The 19,295-nt window shown below is 46.8% G+C and overlaps 2 protein-coding genes and 1 long non-coding RNA gene across 3 annotated transcripts in view; 1 reads left to right on the top strand and 2 right to left on the bottom strand.

Moving 5' to 3' along the window:
• LOC123143681 (uncharacterized) overlaps positions 1-7,704 on the bottom strand; it is a 12,972-nt gene extending 5,268 nt beyond the window's left edge. The window contains exon 1 of the mRNA XM_044562635.1: positions 6,232-7,704. Within this exon, the coding sequence (XP_044418570.1) occupies positions 6,936-7,547 (612 nt within the window). The 5' untranslated portion in view covers positions 7,548-7,704 and the 3' untranslated portion in view covers positions 6,232-6,935. The remainder of the gene's footprint in view (positions 1-6,231) is intronic.
• Positions 1,297-2,133, top strand: LOC123143682 (uncharacterized). The gene is made up of 3 exons (XR_006470977.1): positions 1,297-1,504; positions 1,813-1,904; positions 1,993-2,133. It is a non-coding gene; the product is annotated as an uncharacterized lncRNA (long non-coding RNA).
• Positions 7,705-10,528: 2,824 nt separating the features above from the next.
• On the bottom strand, positions 10,529-15,632 carry LOC123143680 (uncharacterized). The gene is made up of 2 exons (XM_044562634.1): positions 14,269-15,632; positions 10,529-10,971 (listed from the first exon to the last, which is right to left on the bottom strand). Exon 1 carries the CDS (start codon positions 15,531-15,533, stop codon positions 14,280-14,282), a length of 1,254 nt encoding a protein of 417 aa, XP_044418569.1. The 5' UTR covers positions 15,534-15,632; the 3' UTR covers positions 10,529-10,971; positions 14,269-14,279.
• Between the last annotated feature and the right edge of the window lie 3,663 nt (positions 15,633-19,295).

The raw sequence follows: 19,295 nt of genomic DNA, 5'->3' as shown, positions 1-19,295 counted from the left end.
CCTTCAGAGCAAAGCGGCATACCGAAGCTAAACAAGAAAAAATTATAAGGACCATGGAGCGTCTTATATATTGTGATGTGGCACTATGTCTAAAAATTCCAAATTATGACCACTAATTTGGTCAGGGGTCTCACACTGGATTTCATTGCAAGCCCATTGGCCCTCCATCAGCGGCAGCGACGAGCGGCAGTCAGCACGAGGTCGGGGTGGAGGGTCATGAGCACCAGCAGGCGCGTCGAGGGGCACCATGGTCACTGTGGGAGCACGCCAAACCCGAAGGCCATCACCAGCCACTGCTTAGGTGAGCAAATCCATTCTCCTATCAGATTCAGATATCTTTGGGTAGTCAAGGTAAATCCTTTATGCTTGAGGGTACCATAAACAGGCTATTGATTGAATGAAACTTGTGGTTGGCTGCTATTGTGTTGTTTGATGTTTGGTTCAGAGGAAAAATTGCATTTATTTATATAAAAGGTACTTAGTAAAATTCAGTCTGATTTAATCATCACTTCAGGGTTATGTATCTCTGTACGTATAGATTTCCATGTTTAGAGAAAAAACTGTATGTTAAACAAGATGCCATGGTGAATTAATCTACATCAAGATAGCATCATGTTCTCATCAGAAAAAGGAGTTAAAGTTTCAGCCATGATTGAGACTTGTTTAAAAATGAAGTAATGCTAAAAGGAGCATCATGTTCTCATCAGAAAAAGGAGTTAATGTTTCAGCCATGATTGAGACCTGTTTAAAATGAAGTAATGCTAAAAGGAATAATTAATTGGATATATATGCAGCACACTGCGAGATCGGCGGTCAAGGCCACGTTCACGGCTTCGGGGGACCACCCACGGTCACCAAGGTGGCGGCGTCCGTGTAGGAGAGAGAGAAGATGAGGAGAGAGAGAGAAGGAAGGAGAGGAGGGACAAAGAGAGGTCAGTGGAGAGGGAGGTGCAGTGTCGTGAGAAGAATACAATGGGGCACGGTCTTCTGGAGGTGCATCAGGTCCATGCCAAGGGCCTCTCGGGCAGCGATTTCCTCGGTGAGTATTCCACTGCACCCACGCCTTCCGTTAAATCTGGGGAAGAGAATTCATCACCACCACCATGCATGTTCTTGGCTTGGCTTGGGTTCGTCTGCTGATGGAGATAGATTTGATTTTACCTGTACTTGCAGGGAAGATAGACTCGTACGTGGTCGTGCAGTACCGGAGCCAGGAGCGCAAGGGCAGCACGGCCCGAGGTCAGTGCTTCCACAGCTCTCTGGTTTTTTATTTCGTTACTCATGCAGTTATGAAAGTTAGAGCACATACATGCTTGATTTTACTTCGTTTAATACAAGGCATTCTATAATTACTAAGAACTGATTTGTTGAAGTGTGCCTCCCTATTTTGTCCAGATAACTACTTCAGGTTAGGCGGGAGAATTAAAAAGGGTAAGCATAGATATATGGTCTAGCATCACGAGGTTCAGGTTCCTGCTGTTGATCAACCGTTGCTTCGGTCGAGGTGGGTTATGCTTGATTATGTTCTTCTTTGTATTTTTGTTCATGGCCTACATTGGTGTTATCATCTATTCTGTTACAAAAATTTCAATGGCTTAGTTTCATGTCCCAGTACCACTTGAAGTACAACTAAGTACCTTATGACAGGACAATAATGTATGTATTTACCTATGGTTATTGTTTCCTATAAGAAACATGATCATCTCACCTTGGTTTCCCCTGTATCTGACTAGGGACAGTTTTATGTGAGATTTGTTTTGCATTTTCTGTGTGTGTGGATGCTTAAGCTTAAGCTTTTGTTATTTGGTTCAGTTAGAGATTAAAGAAGACTGAAATTATGGGCTCGCAGCGAGGATTGCTGTGTCCAACCTGCACAAGAATGCCAAGAAGTCCTTCTCGGAGACGTAAGCCACGACGCGTGTTTCTGCCATGATTTTCTTCGGTTGGATTTCGTGGATTTAGGTGTTGAAAAATTATGGGCTGTGGATGCAGGATTAAGGACATGTACCTGCACTACAACGAGAGATCTGGGCTGCTTCTTTGTGGCTTCCAAACTTGAAATGTTTGTTTGGAAGTTAGTTTAGTTTTTTGTTATGGATTCACAGCTTCTCACATGTACCATCCTATTAGACCTTTAGATTTCCAAAGAAACTAAATGAAGATATGGTGGTATGGTCTCAATGAAGAATCATGTATCTATGTTAAAGCTTTCCATGCTTTATATTTTCTCTGAAATTTGCTCTTGAAGAATCATGTATCTATGTTAGATCCGGTGAGAAAAGGCGGCTTCCAAGCAGAGGATGCGGGAGTGTTGGCCACATTTGGTTTTCGACTTGAGTGTCTAAATATTCTCACCATACTTGGCTCCCTTTCGGCCTGTGCGCCATTGGCGCAACGAGTCATCTAGTCCTAAAGAATCACCTAGCCCAAACTGAAGCAACGAAAGGCAAAGAGAAGGGACACAAGGCACGCAGACCGTGTCACGACCAACACAAGGAACTTCCGTCGCGCGACCACCACTCCATCACAGACCGAATCAACGTTCCCCCACCTTACGCGCCTAAGAGATGGCAAGCGGGATGCAGGACCCGACCGTGCAGGAGGACGGAGGAGAAAGGCCTGGAGAAAGCGCTGGCGATGTCATACATTGCGGTCCGGATGCCCACACCCTGGGAAGCAGCCAAAGACCCAAGTACAACGTCCAACATCACATTCAACACTGGGGACTTCCGCGAGCACCCAAGACAACACCTTCATGAAGGGGGCAACGCTGTGACGCCGCCATTGTCCCCTTCATGAATGTGTTGTCTTGGGTGTCTAATTCACCTTTTCTATAACATTAGTAGCCAGGATGAATAATGGGAGTAGAAAACTCCATCATGTGTGTGCCCAGCACAAGCAGCACAACCGCTGCCGCCACCGTTGTCACCTTAATGTTATAGGAAAGGCGAATTGACTAGAGGCTATAATCAAGGATGAGATTAGCTTCAGTAGGCTGAATTGGACACCAAGATCAGCATTATTAGACCCAGTTTGGTCCAGCACTTGACCAGACGAGCTCAAATGGAAGGACCAGAATGGATTGGCTTAGAGCATCTCCAGCCGCGCCCCCAACAGGCCCCTCAGGGCGACTTTTTTCGCGCCGGCGCCGAAAAAACCCCCCAGTCGCGCCCCCAAGATGTGGAAATCCACCGGCTCGGCCCATTTTTGGGCCCGGCAATCCCAGACCAAACCCAGCACACTACCAGGGACGGAGCTGCTGTGTAGCCATTGGGGTCAGTTGACCCCAATGAAATTAGGAATTCCTTCACTAGCTTAGCACTAGTAAGTACACATTTATTGAAGATGACCCCACTGTCATGAACATGACCCCATCAAATTATTTTTCAAGCTTTGTCACTGTGCACTGGGGGGCACTTGGGGGCTCCGACGGAAGGGAAACCCGCGTCTGGGCCACCACTGTCAGGCGAAAACACATCTTGCACGTCTAGATTCGCCCCCCCACACACACACACGCACGCCCTCCCGCCGCCTTGCCGATCCCGGCACCGACCACCCCCCACCACCGCTAGATAGGCCATCCCCCGCCGGAAAAGTGAGAGGGTTCCACCACGGCATCCTCAACCCCGTTCCTGGGCGAGCTTTCCGGCGCTCCGGCCGCGCAGGGCGGGATACCGGCGGCTGCGGGCCTACCATGCCCGCCAGGTGTTCGGCGATTTGTCTGCTCGGCGATGGACTCGAACGACGAGGAGGCGCTCGCGGTGCTGCTGGAGGAGGAAGCCGATGCCGACGCCCAGGACGAAGAGCATCTGATGGTCGTCGCCGCCCTGGCCAGCCTGCTCGCAAGCAATGCAAAGCCGCCGCGAGGTGGCTCGGCGCCGGGCCAGCTGAAGGCAAAGCAGAGGCATCGACTGGAAGGCTATTGCTTCCTCTACTCCGACTACTTCGCTGACGCTCCACTGCACGGCGACAAAGTATTTCGGCGCCGTTATCGGATGAGCCGAAAGCTCTTCCTCAGGATTGTGAATTCCATCAGGGAGTTCACGGCTACTTCAAGTGCAAGGATTGCACCGGTACACTTGAATTCACCTCACTCCAGAAGTGCACGACAGCTATGAGGATGCTTGCATACGGAGCTCCCGGTGATTCACTGGAAGACTATGGGCGCATGGCCGAGTCCACGACCATTGAGTGTTTCTACAAGTTCTGCAGGGCAGTGGTGGCAGTGTTTGGACTGCAATACTTGCGGTCACCCAATGCTGAAGACACTGGTCTGATCCTAGCACAGAATGCAGCAAGAGGATTTCCTGGGATGCTTGGAAGCATCGACTGCATGCATTGGAAATGGAAAAACTGTCCATTTGCTTGGTAGGGGATGTACAAAGGCGCCAAAGGCGGTTGCAGTGTGGTACTCGAGGCAGTGGCCACACACGACCTCTGGATTTGGCACTCCTTTGGTATGCCAGGAACTCACAATGACATCAACGTACTGCAGTGCTCCCCTGTCTTTGCCAAGCTTGTTCAAGGTCATTCTCCTCCAGCGAACTTCGAGGTCAATGGGCGGCACTACAACAAGGGATACTACCTAGCAGATGGCATCTATCCGAAATGGTCCACATTTGTGAAGACTATCTCAAACCTTGTGCCAGGAGGCAAGAACTCCCACTTCGTGAAGGTTCAGGAGGCTTGCAGGCAGGATGTCGAGCGGGTTTTTGGTGTGCTCCAATCTCGATTTCTTGTTGTCCGGTACCCCGCTCAGACCTGGTCAAAAGATCAAATGTGGGAGATCATGACTTGTTGTGTCATCTTGCACAACATGATTATTGATAGCGAGCAGGAAGAGCCAGTGTTTGACACTGAACCATATTACAGGCAGGGTCCTTTTGCCCAAGTTGATCACCACCTACCGGCAACCTAGACCGCCTTCCTCAATATGCGTCAGGAGATCCGAGACCCACTGGTGCATCAACAACTGTAGCAGGATCTGGTGGAGCACCTATGGAGGCTCAAGGGCAACGCCTAGCTCGACGTGTGATGAAATATGAGTTTTTATTTGTTGAACTATTTGTTGAAGTATATAATTTGTATTGAACTATTTGATTTCTATTGATTTTCTGTGATGAACTATGTGATAAAAATAGCTTTTGTTCAATTTGTGCCGAAGCATGCCGAATACGGGCTGAAATTGGCCAATTTGCGCCGATAGTGGGACAATTGCGCCGAAAATGGGCTGAAAAGTGGGCCAATTTGCGCCTGGGGGCAGCGGCTGGGAACCCAATCGCCCCCACGCCGATTTTTAAGCCGGCGCGCCCCCAGGGCGGCGCTATTTCAAGCCTCTGAGAGGCCGAACGGCTAAAGATGCTCTAACCTCAGGGGATCTGGATGGGAAAACCCAGGCAAGACAGGTTTTAAATCAACTTAAGTGGGCTTTGCACAGCTGATGGTGATGGGCACTGATTGTCGGATAAAAGTGGGACTAAACACCGAAAAGTGGGTGCCCTTTATAATTTTATATGGAAAACATTATTTCTGCACCTCAAAAAATTCTGACAAAAAGTGTACACACACACACACACATGTGTGTGTGTGTGTAGTATGTAGTGTACACACGAAATTTCGTCAAAATATATCTTTATATGTGGTTTAAACAAAAAGGACAAATACATAGATCAACATAGGCCTTTTTCTTGTTGTATTTGGGCCGGAGTTTGTCTTTTTTTTGTAGCCTACAAATTATCGTATTACTTAATAAAACTTTGCAGATCCATAGAGAACATGTATATGTATTCATATAATATTTAAAAGACATTTCCTTCAAAAAAATCCAGGCTCACTGGAGCCCAGTATCCAAAACACCACACATGACTAAACAGTTGCATGTCTCTTACCAGATTATGTCCAGTTTTATTCTTGTTTTCAAAGATAATATTTTAGCTGAAACTTGTAGAATGGTGGGATATTCCAGAATAGTACAAGGATAAATGACTTTCCTAGTACGTGAGTTATTTTCTTTACGTGTACAGATACATGGAAATGTTGATCAGGACAGAAACAAACCATGACTACCTTCCATAGTTTGACAAGTACTTCCAGAAGCATAGAGTGATTAACTTTCTACATTACAAGTTAGGACAGCAAAGCACCATAATTCATACTAAATACTAAGCCTATCACTTCCCATTTCACATGAGAAAATCTCCAACAAAATAAAAAGTGTGACAGCAGGCTTACCGCTTTGTAGTTCATAGACTCGGTGTTGACAATGATGGTGGCAAGCCGAAGTACGATTGAAAACAAAAGACAGTGGCGTTTGTTGCTCTACAGACCTTCTTAAGTTGAGAAGTCTTGACCTCCAGTGAGAAAACATCTGCACTCCAATCATCCGGCAACCCCTCTGGCTGAGTTTTTCCAATCCCTCCAAGGAATAAGAACCCCTCAGCAGCACCCACAGTATAGTAACAATATCCGCGAGGCAACTCCATAACATTTAACAGCTGCCATTCACTGGAAGATTCTCCCTTTTGTTGAAAGGTATGATAGATGTAAAATGGGATAAGATCGTAACGACCACCGATGAGATCAAACGAGTGAGATTTAAAAGGATCACAGACGAGATTAAACACCTCAAGGGCTCCTTTTCTATCCTCGACAACAGTAGGCATGCATCTGATGTGCTCAGGCGGACCTATAAACTTCATATGGTAGCCAGGATGATGAATACTGAGAGTGGAAAACTCCATCCTGTGTGTGTCCAGCACAAGCAGCTTGTGCTCCCAATCCAAGGACCAGTAGAAGCAGCCGCGAAAGTAGTTAAAACAGGAGAACAATCTCCTGAAGGGGTCAACTACGCCCAAAGAACTCCAGCTGGTAGACGCAGCTATACACCATTGTCCGGTGACAGAAGAGAAGATGAATGTGACCAACTTGCTTCTGTATTATGCCAGACAGATCACCTTGAGCGACGTCTCATCTTCATCCTCGCGAACGGGAATGAGGAAATGCCGCAATTCATAGAGGCGCTCTTGCTCGATGGTCATATCCTCAGGAATGGGTGGGAGCAGCAGGTACCTCCGCGACAGGGGGTCGCACACCGCCAGGTCTGTGAAGAAAGTGTGAGCTCCAGACAGGCGGTGCTCGAGGAGGACGCGGCCGTCGCAGGGAGACCAGATTGTGTGATTCTTACCGAGTGGCTTTGGGACGAAGGAGTAGGTGAAATCAGCCCCTTGGACAAGGGCACGGGAGAGCGGGGCGGAAGGGTGGGGCGCCTCGGTGGGCGCGAAGACACCTTCGTCGTCGATGATGCCGAGGAGGGGAGGCGGGTGGAGTTTGCGGAAGCGGCGGAGGAAAGAGCGCTCGGTGATGATGCGGCGGAAGGTGGCGCAGGCGAGGGAGGCGCGAGCGAGCGCCGCCGGTGTGGGCAGGCGGAGGAATATGTCCTCCAGGTTCACATCCGGAAGGGCCAGGAGCGAGGACTGTGTCGGACATTCGGCGACTGGCGGCGTCGGCGAGGCCATGGCCGGGGCAATTGGCGGCGCCGGCGAGGACATGTCGGGCAGCCGTTCGGCCGCCGGCAGGGTGGAGAGGGTGGGGATCGATGGTTAGGGTTTGGTCGGCAGGGGAGTGAGTTTTTTTTTCCTTCGGGTCGAAGGGAGTAGTGAGCTTGGGGTGCTGCGCTGTGAGCCTGTGATGTGACCGTGAGCGAGCGGCGACAATGGTGCGGTTCGAACTCAGCCCATTTGCATAATATTTTTAGTCTGGACCAAAATTTAACACTAGAAGTGTATGCATAGTTGCAGACATCAGATTATAGAACTCCTCGAAGAAAGTTGCATAACCAAAAATAATGGGTATTTAAAGGTAGCATCACCGCTGGCGCGGCAGCGACGCCTGCGGTGATCAAGGCGAGTCTGGATCGAGGCAGAACCACCGGTTACCTCCAGAGCCCGTTGGTGAACGCGAGAGAGGAGATGAAAAGCTCGCGCAAGTGAGTGGTTATGATTGGGGATGGTTACGGTGGGCGTCCGCTATAATCCAAGGCGTTTAGAGCGAATGCTTTATTTGAGCTAAAGGCGGAAGGGATAGCGAGCACTGGTGTAGCTATATTGAGCAAATCATGGATGTACCGGAGGAAGAAGATGGAGGAGCAAGAAGAAAGGGTGCGGACCGTTCGATCTTGATCCAGCGGACCACATGAGGTACTTTTTGAAACGCCGCAATCTAAATAAATCCTTGTGGTTTGGAAAATTTTGAAGTGAAGACATTTTGTACAAACAAAATGCACTTGTTTATTATCAAAATCAATGGGGAAAATGGTAGGAAAGAAACACCATGAGTACCCTTGTCTAGTTTTTCTATATTTGTTTAATTTTTGTATTTAATTAACAAAAATATTATGAAGCTGGCATTTCTATTGGCGATTTTTTAGGGAACACTCTGATACGTGTAACCTTGATCGTGAATTAATCTCAATATGATGGCATGTGATAATCCCCCTGGGCGCACGGTTCGCTCCCATTCACCATCCCAATCGAACGACGCAAACGTTCCCTCTCATCCATCCTCCTGAGAGAACGGTCCCATGTGTATCATGACACTCACTTATGATATAGCATGACAATGTATGGTAATCTATTTGCATAGCATGGCAATTCGTTCTGCCGTAGGATGATAAATTGTTGGAGATGCATGCCAACTTTCTCTATTGTATCCAAATATTAAAATTCAGGCAAAATTAGCACTATCACGGCCGGAGAGTCTCCACGCGATGCAATGCCCATTTCTCAATGATCTACCACTAGGGGCAATCACTACACGAGACATCACTAATGGCTTAGTGGCTGTTAGAATTTTGCTAAAACGGCTGAGATTCCATTTTAAGGGGCCGAAACAGAACGCGAACAGTTCTCATCTCAAAGCTCCTCTGATAGAACAGCTCGTTCAGAATCCTATCTTCATTCTATCATCTTCCCTCCCGTCTGAAGTTTACAGCGGTTGCTGTGGAGGAGGCAAGAAATGATAAGGAACTAAGGTTGTTGTGGCGACTGCCCCATGGGTTGGTACTATTATTCCATCCACTAGGCAGATAACCAGCAAACATCTGTCTAGGAGGCACCATAGGAGTAGGATGCGCTATAGGCACAATTGGAGGGTTTGAGTAGATAGAAATCGGCAGCGCTTCAGGGATCAAGGGGGGCGAATCGACCGATTATGATGTTAGAACCCACCTGAGTATTGGGATTGGGAGCAGTAGGCCTACCAGTTTTATTGTAGCCTCTACCCGCAGCATATCTTCCCCCTTCACGCAAGTTCTGATCTCTCCCACCTCCAGCCATACCTTTAACAAAAGCAGTAAAGGGGATTTTCCCAGTCCTCCTAGCCCAACAATCTCTAGATAAGCTGAATTGCTTAGGGCCCAACAATCTCTAGAGAAGTTGAATTGCTTGGGAACAGGAAGATGATCAGCACTACCCGCAGGATAGTAGTCCTCAGCAGTGAATTCTTCATGAACGAATAGATCCTTCCTAACCCAGACAAGTGACGATGGTAGAGTCTTGCCGCTGCGAACCCTAGCTCGTGGTCGATTTGGGGAATCCTCCACGGCAGTAGGGTGCCCCAGGGAAGGCGGCTTCTGCAAATGTGCGACCAAGGAGGGCTCGTCTGGGGCACTAACAGACAGGATCGAGCCAAGTGGCACCGCATCCGTCCGCTGGGCCACACGGGCCCCGACAGGTAGGACCCTCCTGGCAGTGACTCGTCTGCCGCCGTTGACCTTCCTCTCTAGTGACATCATCACCAATGGCGGCGGCGACACCGCTCTCCGGGCACCTCCACCAATCACAAATCGAACCGAGAACCTGGGGGTGTAGAATGAATCTCTGTAATCCCAACCTCAGAAGCCAGAGGGGCAGTCAACCTCAACCCAGAATTTCTCTAAATAATATCCACCTTCTTTGCTGCCGTCCAGATTGAGATTCTGCTCCCCGTCAGCCACCCTTCCCCTCCACCATAACCTAGCGGTGATTAGTCCTCCTAAATCCGGCGATTCACATATGTGTGTGTCAGGCTCTCTATGACCACCGCTCATGCGACCCCATCGCCACCGCCGACCACCCCTCCCCTCAACCATAACCTAGCGCCAATTAGTCCTAATCTATGCACTCTATTTAAATTATATGATAGTTTTGCTACACAACCACAAAATAACAATTTGATTATTTGAAGTGCATTGTTTCATCATACCTTTGGAAATACAATTTTATTCAGCAGGAATAATAATATGCTTATATTCTTGAACAGAGAAAGCATGTTTGTAAGAAGCTTGCTCGTTTCTTTATTGCCTCAAAGTTGGATGCCAAATATATGTAGCGAGTAAGAACCGTTTCTTCAGAAGATATTATTCATGTTCCACAAGCATAAGAAGTACTAGGACGGGAATGTCCTTGCTGTTGAACAATGAACAAAAAGGATTTTTCAATTCAGTAAAAAAAAAGGATTTTTCAGATCTCCACAAGAAATGGATTTTGGAGGATGTCCGAATTTTTTCCAGTATTCATATAGCTCAAGCTATTCCACATTTATGGAAGTCCAACAGCCTGCTTCCTGTGGACAAATTTCCTATCAATCGAAATTGTACAATTTCTTTAAAACCATACAGTCCAAAGTGGCCCTAGAGCATATAAAACTAGCTGATGAAGTTGTTCATCAGAGTACAACAAGTCAACAATAAGTAGCGATTTCTCCCAGCACAACAACAATATGTCTCTTACATATTAATGTTAGATAGAGTGACCTTGCTTGCAGCGTCTCTTCGCTCAAATACGTTTAACATATGATTATTTTTTGATAAATAGTACTACATCCTGCCAGCATATTCCTAGCACCATCTTGGCAATCTTTCATTTATCCTCAACGGCACCAGATGGCCAGATGCATGCCCGAATAACAGACCACAAAAGAGAAGCGAGCTCATCCCTGCATTCATACATATTTAGTTACAACAAAGAAGCAACCGACATGGATGCAAGAAAAATAAAGCCTCCTAGAGCCGTGTTAAACCGTTTGGTTGCAATGGAGAAAAAAAATGAGGTCTTCTATACACAGTTGAAAATTACAGTCCAGCCTAAGAGCAAAAGGCACATATGCTGCTCATTCATGCATCAGGAGAGATACCAGGCCAATGAATTCCAGTTTTGTATCCAAGAGTTGGCAGAAAAAGAACATTTGAATGGTGAAGGAGAAGTATCAAGGCGACCAAACACATACACCAACTTATGGCAGGTAATGGCACATTCTTCTTGAGAACATAATCTGTCCCACTGAATGGAATGTACAAGATATCTACAATTCCAATAGACATTTACGCTCCTATATCTTTCCAAATATTTAGCTTCTAACACGAACGACCTGTCTTGAAAAAAAGAAAAAGGCAGAAGGCCTAAGAGAGTCAATCCTACTCGTAAGGCAAATCTTGTGTGAAGACTCATGCTTAAAGCCAGATTAGTACCACTAGGCTAATGAGTAACCTAAGACAGATTGATCTAGAGTCTAACCACAGCAGTGAAAACAACGTCAGCTGGAGGGAGCTAACAAGAGATCAACACAAATATAGAATGAATACCACTGGGCTAAAGTTTGAACAAAACCTGAGACTTTTATATAACATCGAAACTGGCAAACTCCAACAGGGTCCGATCAATAATTCAAGTCAGAGACTTGGCCAGCATAGGCTCAATGGTGGCATTCGAACCCGCGCGATCAGACCCAACATGGACCGACAGTTGGACAGGAAAAGGAAGAACCAAGGACCAAATCAGCATGTGTCCAGGCGGCCCAGGCTGGTTTTAACCCAAACTTGGCATAATATCGTGTTTATAACTGTCTGGTGTGAAGTCACCAACAATTAAGAGAGCAAGGTCATCGAATGTTAGATTGTATCCTGGATATCAATGTCAAGCCCAGGAGCTAATAGCCACATGTTGATCAGGACGGTCTCTAATTCGTTTTCCAACAATTCTAATTTGTTTCACAAGTGGATTTACATCATTTAACATTTACATTAGTTCTGCGAAAATAGTGCAATCCAATTCACCATCAAAATCATCTTCTTGACACAATGCTTTGATTCTATTTTCAATTTCACTATCGGTATCATGTATATATAACTGAGAAAATTTGGGCTTACCATCATGTGGAACTAATGTACCCGTTTCGTGGTGCACTTGACCGCTTGTTGGGAAAACATATGGACATTTACCATCGTTGATACTTTTGTCTACATGGGCTCCAAAAAAGTGAAATTAAATAGGAAATTATACGGCCTTATGTGGGTCATGAATTCTCTACTCTCACAACCACCATTGAAACGGATAGGCTGTGCAAGATATTCTGGTGGTGGTAGGAATTCAGAAATTTGAGACCGGAATATCTGGCACAGCTTATGCGTTTCAATGGTGGTCGTGAGAGTAGAGAATTCATGACCCACATAAAGCAGTATAATTGCCTATTTAATTTCACATCTTTTGGAGCCCATGTAGACAAAAGCATCAACAACAGTGAAGTCCATATGTTTTCCGAATAGGCGGTCAAGTGCACCACGAAATGGGTATGTTAGTTCCATATAATGGTAAGCCCAAATTTGCTCAATATCCAGTACAATTTACCAACATTCGATGACCTTACTCTCTTAATTGTGGTGGCTTCACACCAGGCAGTTATAAACGCGATATTATTGTGCATGATAGAGGTCTGCACCCTATATCAAACTTGCACCCTGCTCTTATGGCCTTGCAATATCCTCTATTATTTCCATATGGTCATGTTAGGTTCCATTTAGGTATTTGATACACCGATGCCCACTTATTGCACGAAAAAGCATGTAAAACATTTACCAAGTTGGATTATCACACATATTGCTGCCATTATAGGCCTGATCAGTACAAACCTTACACGGGTTGTGGAAGGGTTACTTTCCAGTTACAAGTTGATTGTTATGCTTGCTTAGAAGAAAACCGCCTTTGGTCATCAAAATATATTCAAAATTGATCTTATTTCAAAGTGCTGGTCACGAGAAACACGAATACGAAAACATAACTTAATTTGGAATTTTCGTTTAAAAGATATAGAACTTTGAAAATCGGAAGCCAAAATAAAAAGTTAGCACCAGGGCCCTGAGTGCCCCCGCACTTGCGTACCGCAAATCCTCGTCCGTAGATAGAAGTGTATTAGATATATAGTGGATAGTAGATTCAGAGGAGAAGAGTTTTAATGGATAGATGAACCCTTTAATTAGGACAGTGGGGGCACCACTCCCTCACAAAGTGCATAAGATAGATCACTTGTTACCGGTGACACAGCTAGGTAGGACCATTGATTGTTGCTTGGCGCTGCCCAGTGCAATCGCTCATCAGAGAGGAAAACCACCTGATCCTCTTCAAGGAATCCATCTATGAAAAGACGCCTATTGTGTTCTTTCCATAAATTAAACCATATGTAGCTAACTTTCAACAAGACACACGATGAGAGTAGTAACTCCTAAGGCCAGAATTATGAAGTTTTCAGTTCCCACTACAAAATCTCCAGGGGTTGAGGGCTATCAACAATCTTATCAGCATGATATTGAGCAAGACTCATATACCCAACAAGATTGAGATTGGCTCCAACAAACTAGTTTTTCACCTGTTTGACAAAATGGTTACATATAATTTGACAAATTCCTAGAGGTTGTAATCAAGCATGAGATTAGCTTGAATAGGATCAATTGTGGCACTGAGAGCAGCGTCATCAGATCCAGCTTGGTCAAACAGTTGCACCAGAGAAACTCACATGCAAGGACCAAAATGGCCTGATTTACTTCAGGGGGCTGGGACGGGAAAATCCAGCCAACCTGAGCGGGTTTTAACTCAACCTGAGTAAATTTGCAAAGCTGGTGGGTATTGGTTGTGGGATAAAGATGTGACTGAAAACTTGCATGTGTTACCATATTATTTCACTGCGGATGTATGTTTGTCTAGTTTCTACTCTAGATCTTCAAAGGTCTTAGCTAAAACTATGCACTCGAGGAGTGTTATCATAGATTGGTCAGATATTCCGTAACCTTTCCTGGTTTGACAAGCTCTAACAATCACATGAACCGTTAACTTTCTACATTCTAAATTAGGACAGCAAAGCTCCATAATTCATAAGGACGAACAGAATAAGCTTGCCATTAATCTACAACTTTACAAGAGAAAACCTCCAAAAGTATAAGCAATACCATGAAAACAGGCTTACCGCTTTGTAGTTCATAGGCTCGGTTTCGACAATGATGGCGGGAAGCCAAATAATGGGTGAGCACGATTGGGACGATCAAAGATTGTTGCCCTGCAGCTGCAGACCTTCTTAAGTTCTGAAGTCTTGACATCCAGAGAGAAAAAATCGACATCATTATCCACAGGAAAGACTCCATGTCTATTGTCATCCCACCGAGCTTCTCGAACACCTCGAAGGAATAAGAATCCCTCAGTTGCACCCACGGTATAATAGAGACATCGGGGAGGCAATGCTATAACATTTTTCAGCTGCCACTCTTTGGAAGGTCCGCCGTTGTTTTGCTGACTTGTATGATAAATATAAAACGAGGTAGGCTTGCAATGACCAACAAGAGTAAACATCTCAAGTGCTCCTTTTGTACCATCAACAATGGTAGACATGCACACACTCTGTCCAGGCTGGTTTATAAGCTGCACATGGTAGCCGGTGAGAATGTTGGCAGTGGAGAACTCCATCGTGCGTGTGTCCAGCACGAGAAGCTTGTCTTTCCAAAGAGAGCTCCAGTAGAAGCAGCCACGCAAATAGTTGAAATGCGAAAAGCCTTTCCGAGGGGGCTCATCTGTGCCCAAAGAGTTCCAGCTGGGAGATGCAGCTATACACCATTCAACGGCTACGGAAGAGTACACAAACGTGACCAGCTTGGTTTCGTAGCGCGCCGTGCAGATCACCTTGAACGAGGTCTCATCCTCATTCTCATCCTCATCCTCGCCAATGGGAGCAAGCATTGGCTCGAACTCGATAAGGCGCTCTTGCTGGACGGTCATCTCCTCTGGTATGGGAAAGAGCAGCGTGGATCTCCGTGACCAGGGATCGCACACCGCCAGGTGTGTAAAGACTGGCTCGATGTCCCACAGGTAGCTGCACTCGAGGAGGACGCGGCCGTCGCGAACGTCGCGGTGGCACCAGGGGCTGAGGCCGCTGAGCCAATCATCATTGGGCTTGGGGACGAAGGAGTAGGTGAAATCTGCGCGGTCGGCAAGGGCGCGGGCAAGCGGGGCGGAGGGATGGGGTTCTTGGGCGTGGTGGAAGCCATGTTTGTCAAGGGCGAATCCCACGAGTGGAGGCGGATGGAGAGCGCGGAAGCGGCGGAGGAAGGAGCGCCCCGTGATGATGCGGCGGAAACGGGGGCTGGCGGTTGAGGCGCGGACGAGCGCGGCCGGGGTGGGTAGGCGAAGGAAGATCTCCTCCAGGATCTCGTTGACGATGTACGACGCCGGCGGTGCCATGGTGGGCGGCCGATCGACCGCCGCCGCCGGGTGGAGAGGAAGAGGATTAGGTTGGGGGGACAGAGCGTGGTGTGTTGTGCTGTGCGAGGTGAGCCAGCGGGCTATAATTTCACAATTTGAGGCGGCCCATTTCAAAAATGTTCGAACCTTCATTTTTTTAAAAAAATAATTTGGATTGCTTATCACATGTGTCACGTTGTATGTTCCCGAAGCTATTTGTGAAAGAGCAACGCCGGTCAACCGACCGGAAACACCTCTCACACCGTCACGCATATGGGCATATCGTCGTTTGTTCGACGCATCACATTGCATACATCTTTCCCTTCATAAAAGTCTGGACACGTTTTGAATAAGGGTCACCTGAGACCGCTTGTAAACTACAACATCTCTGAGCTAATCTCTGGGTATCAAGAAGGAACGTGTCCGGTTTATAAAGGAAGTGCAACTATTGTTGCTCCGTTAGCCTCAAAACTTCTCGTACTCTTAAAGGAGGCTATCGCATGACACGTCCCAAGCCCCCGCATTTTTCGGATCCGCTTGCAATATTTGAGACATTTATTGCACTGTTAGGGTTTCAGCGCCCCGGAAATTACAAGTCTGCAATTTTTGAGATAATTTAATTATTGTTATATCTGTTTTTGCTGCAGGATTACTTGAAAAAGAGGAATTAAATGATGTTGAGTATTAATCTTTGCCGAGAGTACCACTCAGCACTACTATCTTTTCCGAGTGCTACTCTCGGTAAATGTGGTAACCTAGTGTAACATCCCAAAATTCTAAATTTTAAAATGTTATATTAATCAAATAATAATGATTGCTTGTGTGGTTGTTGTTTGAAATTGAGTGGAAATTTAAAACTTTTTGAAAGTTGAATGAAAGGGAATAAAAGGATTTTTCCTATTATTCATTTTTGCATTCTGTATCTTTACAGGAATTCAAATTAATTTCAACACAAAACCATGGAGTGAAGATAATATGACTTCTTCCGTTAAAGAAATGAAAAAGGGATTTGAATTCCATTTGAAAATATTCCACCCCAAAAACTTTTTGCAATTCAACGATTTCATGAGAGAAGATAAAAGGACTTCTTCAAACATAAGTGAAAGAGAGTTGGAAGTTTAAAGGGATCATTTTGAAAGTTCATTTGGATCACCTTTTGAAAATTTTCTCTTTGGAGTTCTCCCATGTGAGTTTCAAAATCATTTTTATTTATTAAAATAAAATAAAGAGTGAAGGAAATATGACTCCTTCAAACATCAGTCAGAATATTGGGAAAATGAATTATGAAACAAACAAATAAAATTCGAAATCATTTGCATAGCTATTTTCTTGATTGATTGAATATTTGCTTATTTGGGTTTTATTCAAAATATTTTTCCTCTAAAAGATACTAAATAAGGGTGAGGGTAAAATGACTCCCCCATGAGAAAAATAGTTGAAAATTATTTTGGAGCCATTTGATATTGGAAAACGATTAAAAACAGCCGACTGATCTACGCATCGCGCAAACCGCCTCGTCCTGTCGACGCGTGTCCCATGTGGGTCTCAACTGCACGCACGCCTTATCTCTTCTCCTTTCCCCTTTCTTCTACCTTCGTCCCTCACCGCTCGTTTTATCTCCCGGCACCAATCCATCTCCTTCCACCTAGCCTCGCGCTCCCTCCTTCTTGCCTTCCTTGTCTGCTGCGAGCGGAGGTGTGCCGCGAGCCCGGAGTGGCGGAGTTGGGAGCAGGGACGCCGGAGTTTGGGAGCGCTCGACCTCATCGATGCTGCAATCAATGGAAGCACCACCGAGCCAGGCAGCGCTCCCGTGGAGCTGCAATGGAGATCGTCAAGGCCGTCCATCGATGCTGCGATGAAGCTACGGCGCGCCGCCGGTGCTACACTACAGCTGCAATGAAGCATCGGAGCGGCCGATGTGAGATGCGACGGGATGCCGGTGATGGAGCACCACTACGCCGACATCGGAGTTGCAATGAGGCATTGTGACCTCCCGTCGGTGCTGCGATGAAGCCGCGATGAGCCGCCGGTGCTGCGATGAAGCTGCGACGAGCCACCGGTGCTGCGATGAAGCTGCGAAGAGCCACCGGTGCTGCGATGAAGCTGCGACGAGCCGTCGGTGCTGTGATGGAGCACCACCGCGTCGGCATCGGAGTTGCAATGAAGTGTGTGGCGGAGCTGTGACGGGCTGCAGTGGAGCACCGTCACGCCGGTGTTGGCGTTGCAATGGAGGATCGTTGCACTGCCGTTTGGTGCAAGCCGGATGGGGCGCGTCGGCCGCCGGTGCTGCAATCCAACTTGTCAGTGCCGCCGGCTGACCGATGCAAGAGGAGAGCGGGGTGTGGCGGGCGCTGCGATCAACTAGCTCTGTTGACGGGAAAGGGGCGTGCGTCTGGTGCTGCAAGCCGGGCGGCGCTGTTTTCCCATGGCGACGTGCGCCGTCGCTTCGCTGTGCCTAGAGGAAGATGAGATGGATGCGTTTGACGAATCCAATGGCTGCGGGGGGTCGGATCCGACGGCTCCAGACCCGACTGATTTCCCTAGGAAATCAGCCGGATGATTCGTAGCAGCGGCCTTTGATATTTTCAGAAAGTCATTTTGAATTTATTTTTTGCACTGGATTGCTTCTGCAATTTTTTACAAATATTTATATATTTAATTTTGAAAAAATAAGTAATTCACAAGGATCTACATATCGCCTAGTATTTTTGTGCACAATTTCAATTTTTCTGAGTTCGTTTGCTATTTATATCTAGCACTTTGTGCTTCATAAAAAAACAAAGGGAAAACACAACTCGGGCAGCCCCCCCCCCCCCCCCCCCCCACCACCACCACCAGGACGGCCCAGTCCAGCCGCCCCTCCCCTTTTTTTCCCTCCTAGCGGAGCCCATCGCCCTTCCTTCCCTTTTTTTTTTCTTTCCTTTCTTCGTCCTTCCTTCTTTCTCTGTTCTTTCCTTCTGTACACGAACCGGATCTCGTTCTTCGTTGGATTCAATCTCCGGATCATCCTTTCCTTCTAATAAGATGTCCTATAAATAGTCGAGCCTTCCCTTGACTGATTTCCCCAAAACCATTCACCCAAACCCTCTCGTATCAACCGCAAGAACGAGTTGGATCTCGACGTAGTTCATCGAAGTTCACCGGCCGTTCCCGATGCTGGTAAGCCACCCTAGGCCTTCTTCTTCTGCCAATCAACTTCTTTCGTCGCAACTCACCCGTTTGATATCCACTTGTCATTTTCTGGGGTCTGTGCTCTTGATAAGGAGTGATTGCAGTCTAGCTGTGTCAAATTGGGCGTGAAGTGTCCTTCTAGGTTTTGACTGATAGAGCAGAGTACTGAAAATCCTCTTTAGTTTCACACATGGGACTTTAAATCTCAATTGCGCTAGTTCCGTGGTTCGATTCCACAACAAAACGAACAATGAATGAATGTGGGCGGTCAACCAGGTAAGCCTGTGCCCAGAAAAGAAAAGACTAGAGAGGGATTGGGAGAAGATTTCACACTGGAAAATGAAAAAAAAAAACACCACAACTGCCTACACGAGCTCGTCCATCGACACTGGAGCACGTGAGTTCACCAGAGAAATGAGCACGCCCCGCTCTGCACCGATGTCCCCGAGGACCAACTCCACCACCCCATGAACTCCCTCGACACGCCGCCCCCAACCCCCTCCTCGCTGGCCGTCGTTGCTTGCCGGAGCCGCCGCCACGTCGTCGCCCTCTTCCCTGCTAGGCCACGCTCCCGAGCAAATACTATTTCAG

The sequence above is a fragment of the Triticum aestivum genome, chromosome 6D (genome assembly GCF_018294505.1).
Source record: "Triticum aestivum cultivar Chinese Spring chromosome 6D, IWGSC CS RefSeq v2.1, whole genome shotgun sequence".
Classification (NCBI taxonomy): Eukaryota; Viridiplantae; Streptophyta; class Magnoliopsida; order Poales; family Poaceae; genus Triticum; species Triticum aestivum.
Note: the sequence above shows the minus strand (reverse complement) of the source record. Positions and strands in the feature narration are given on the sequence as shown.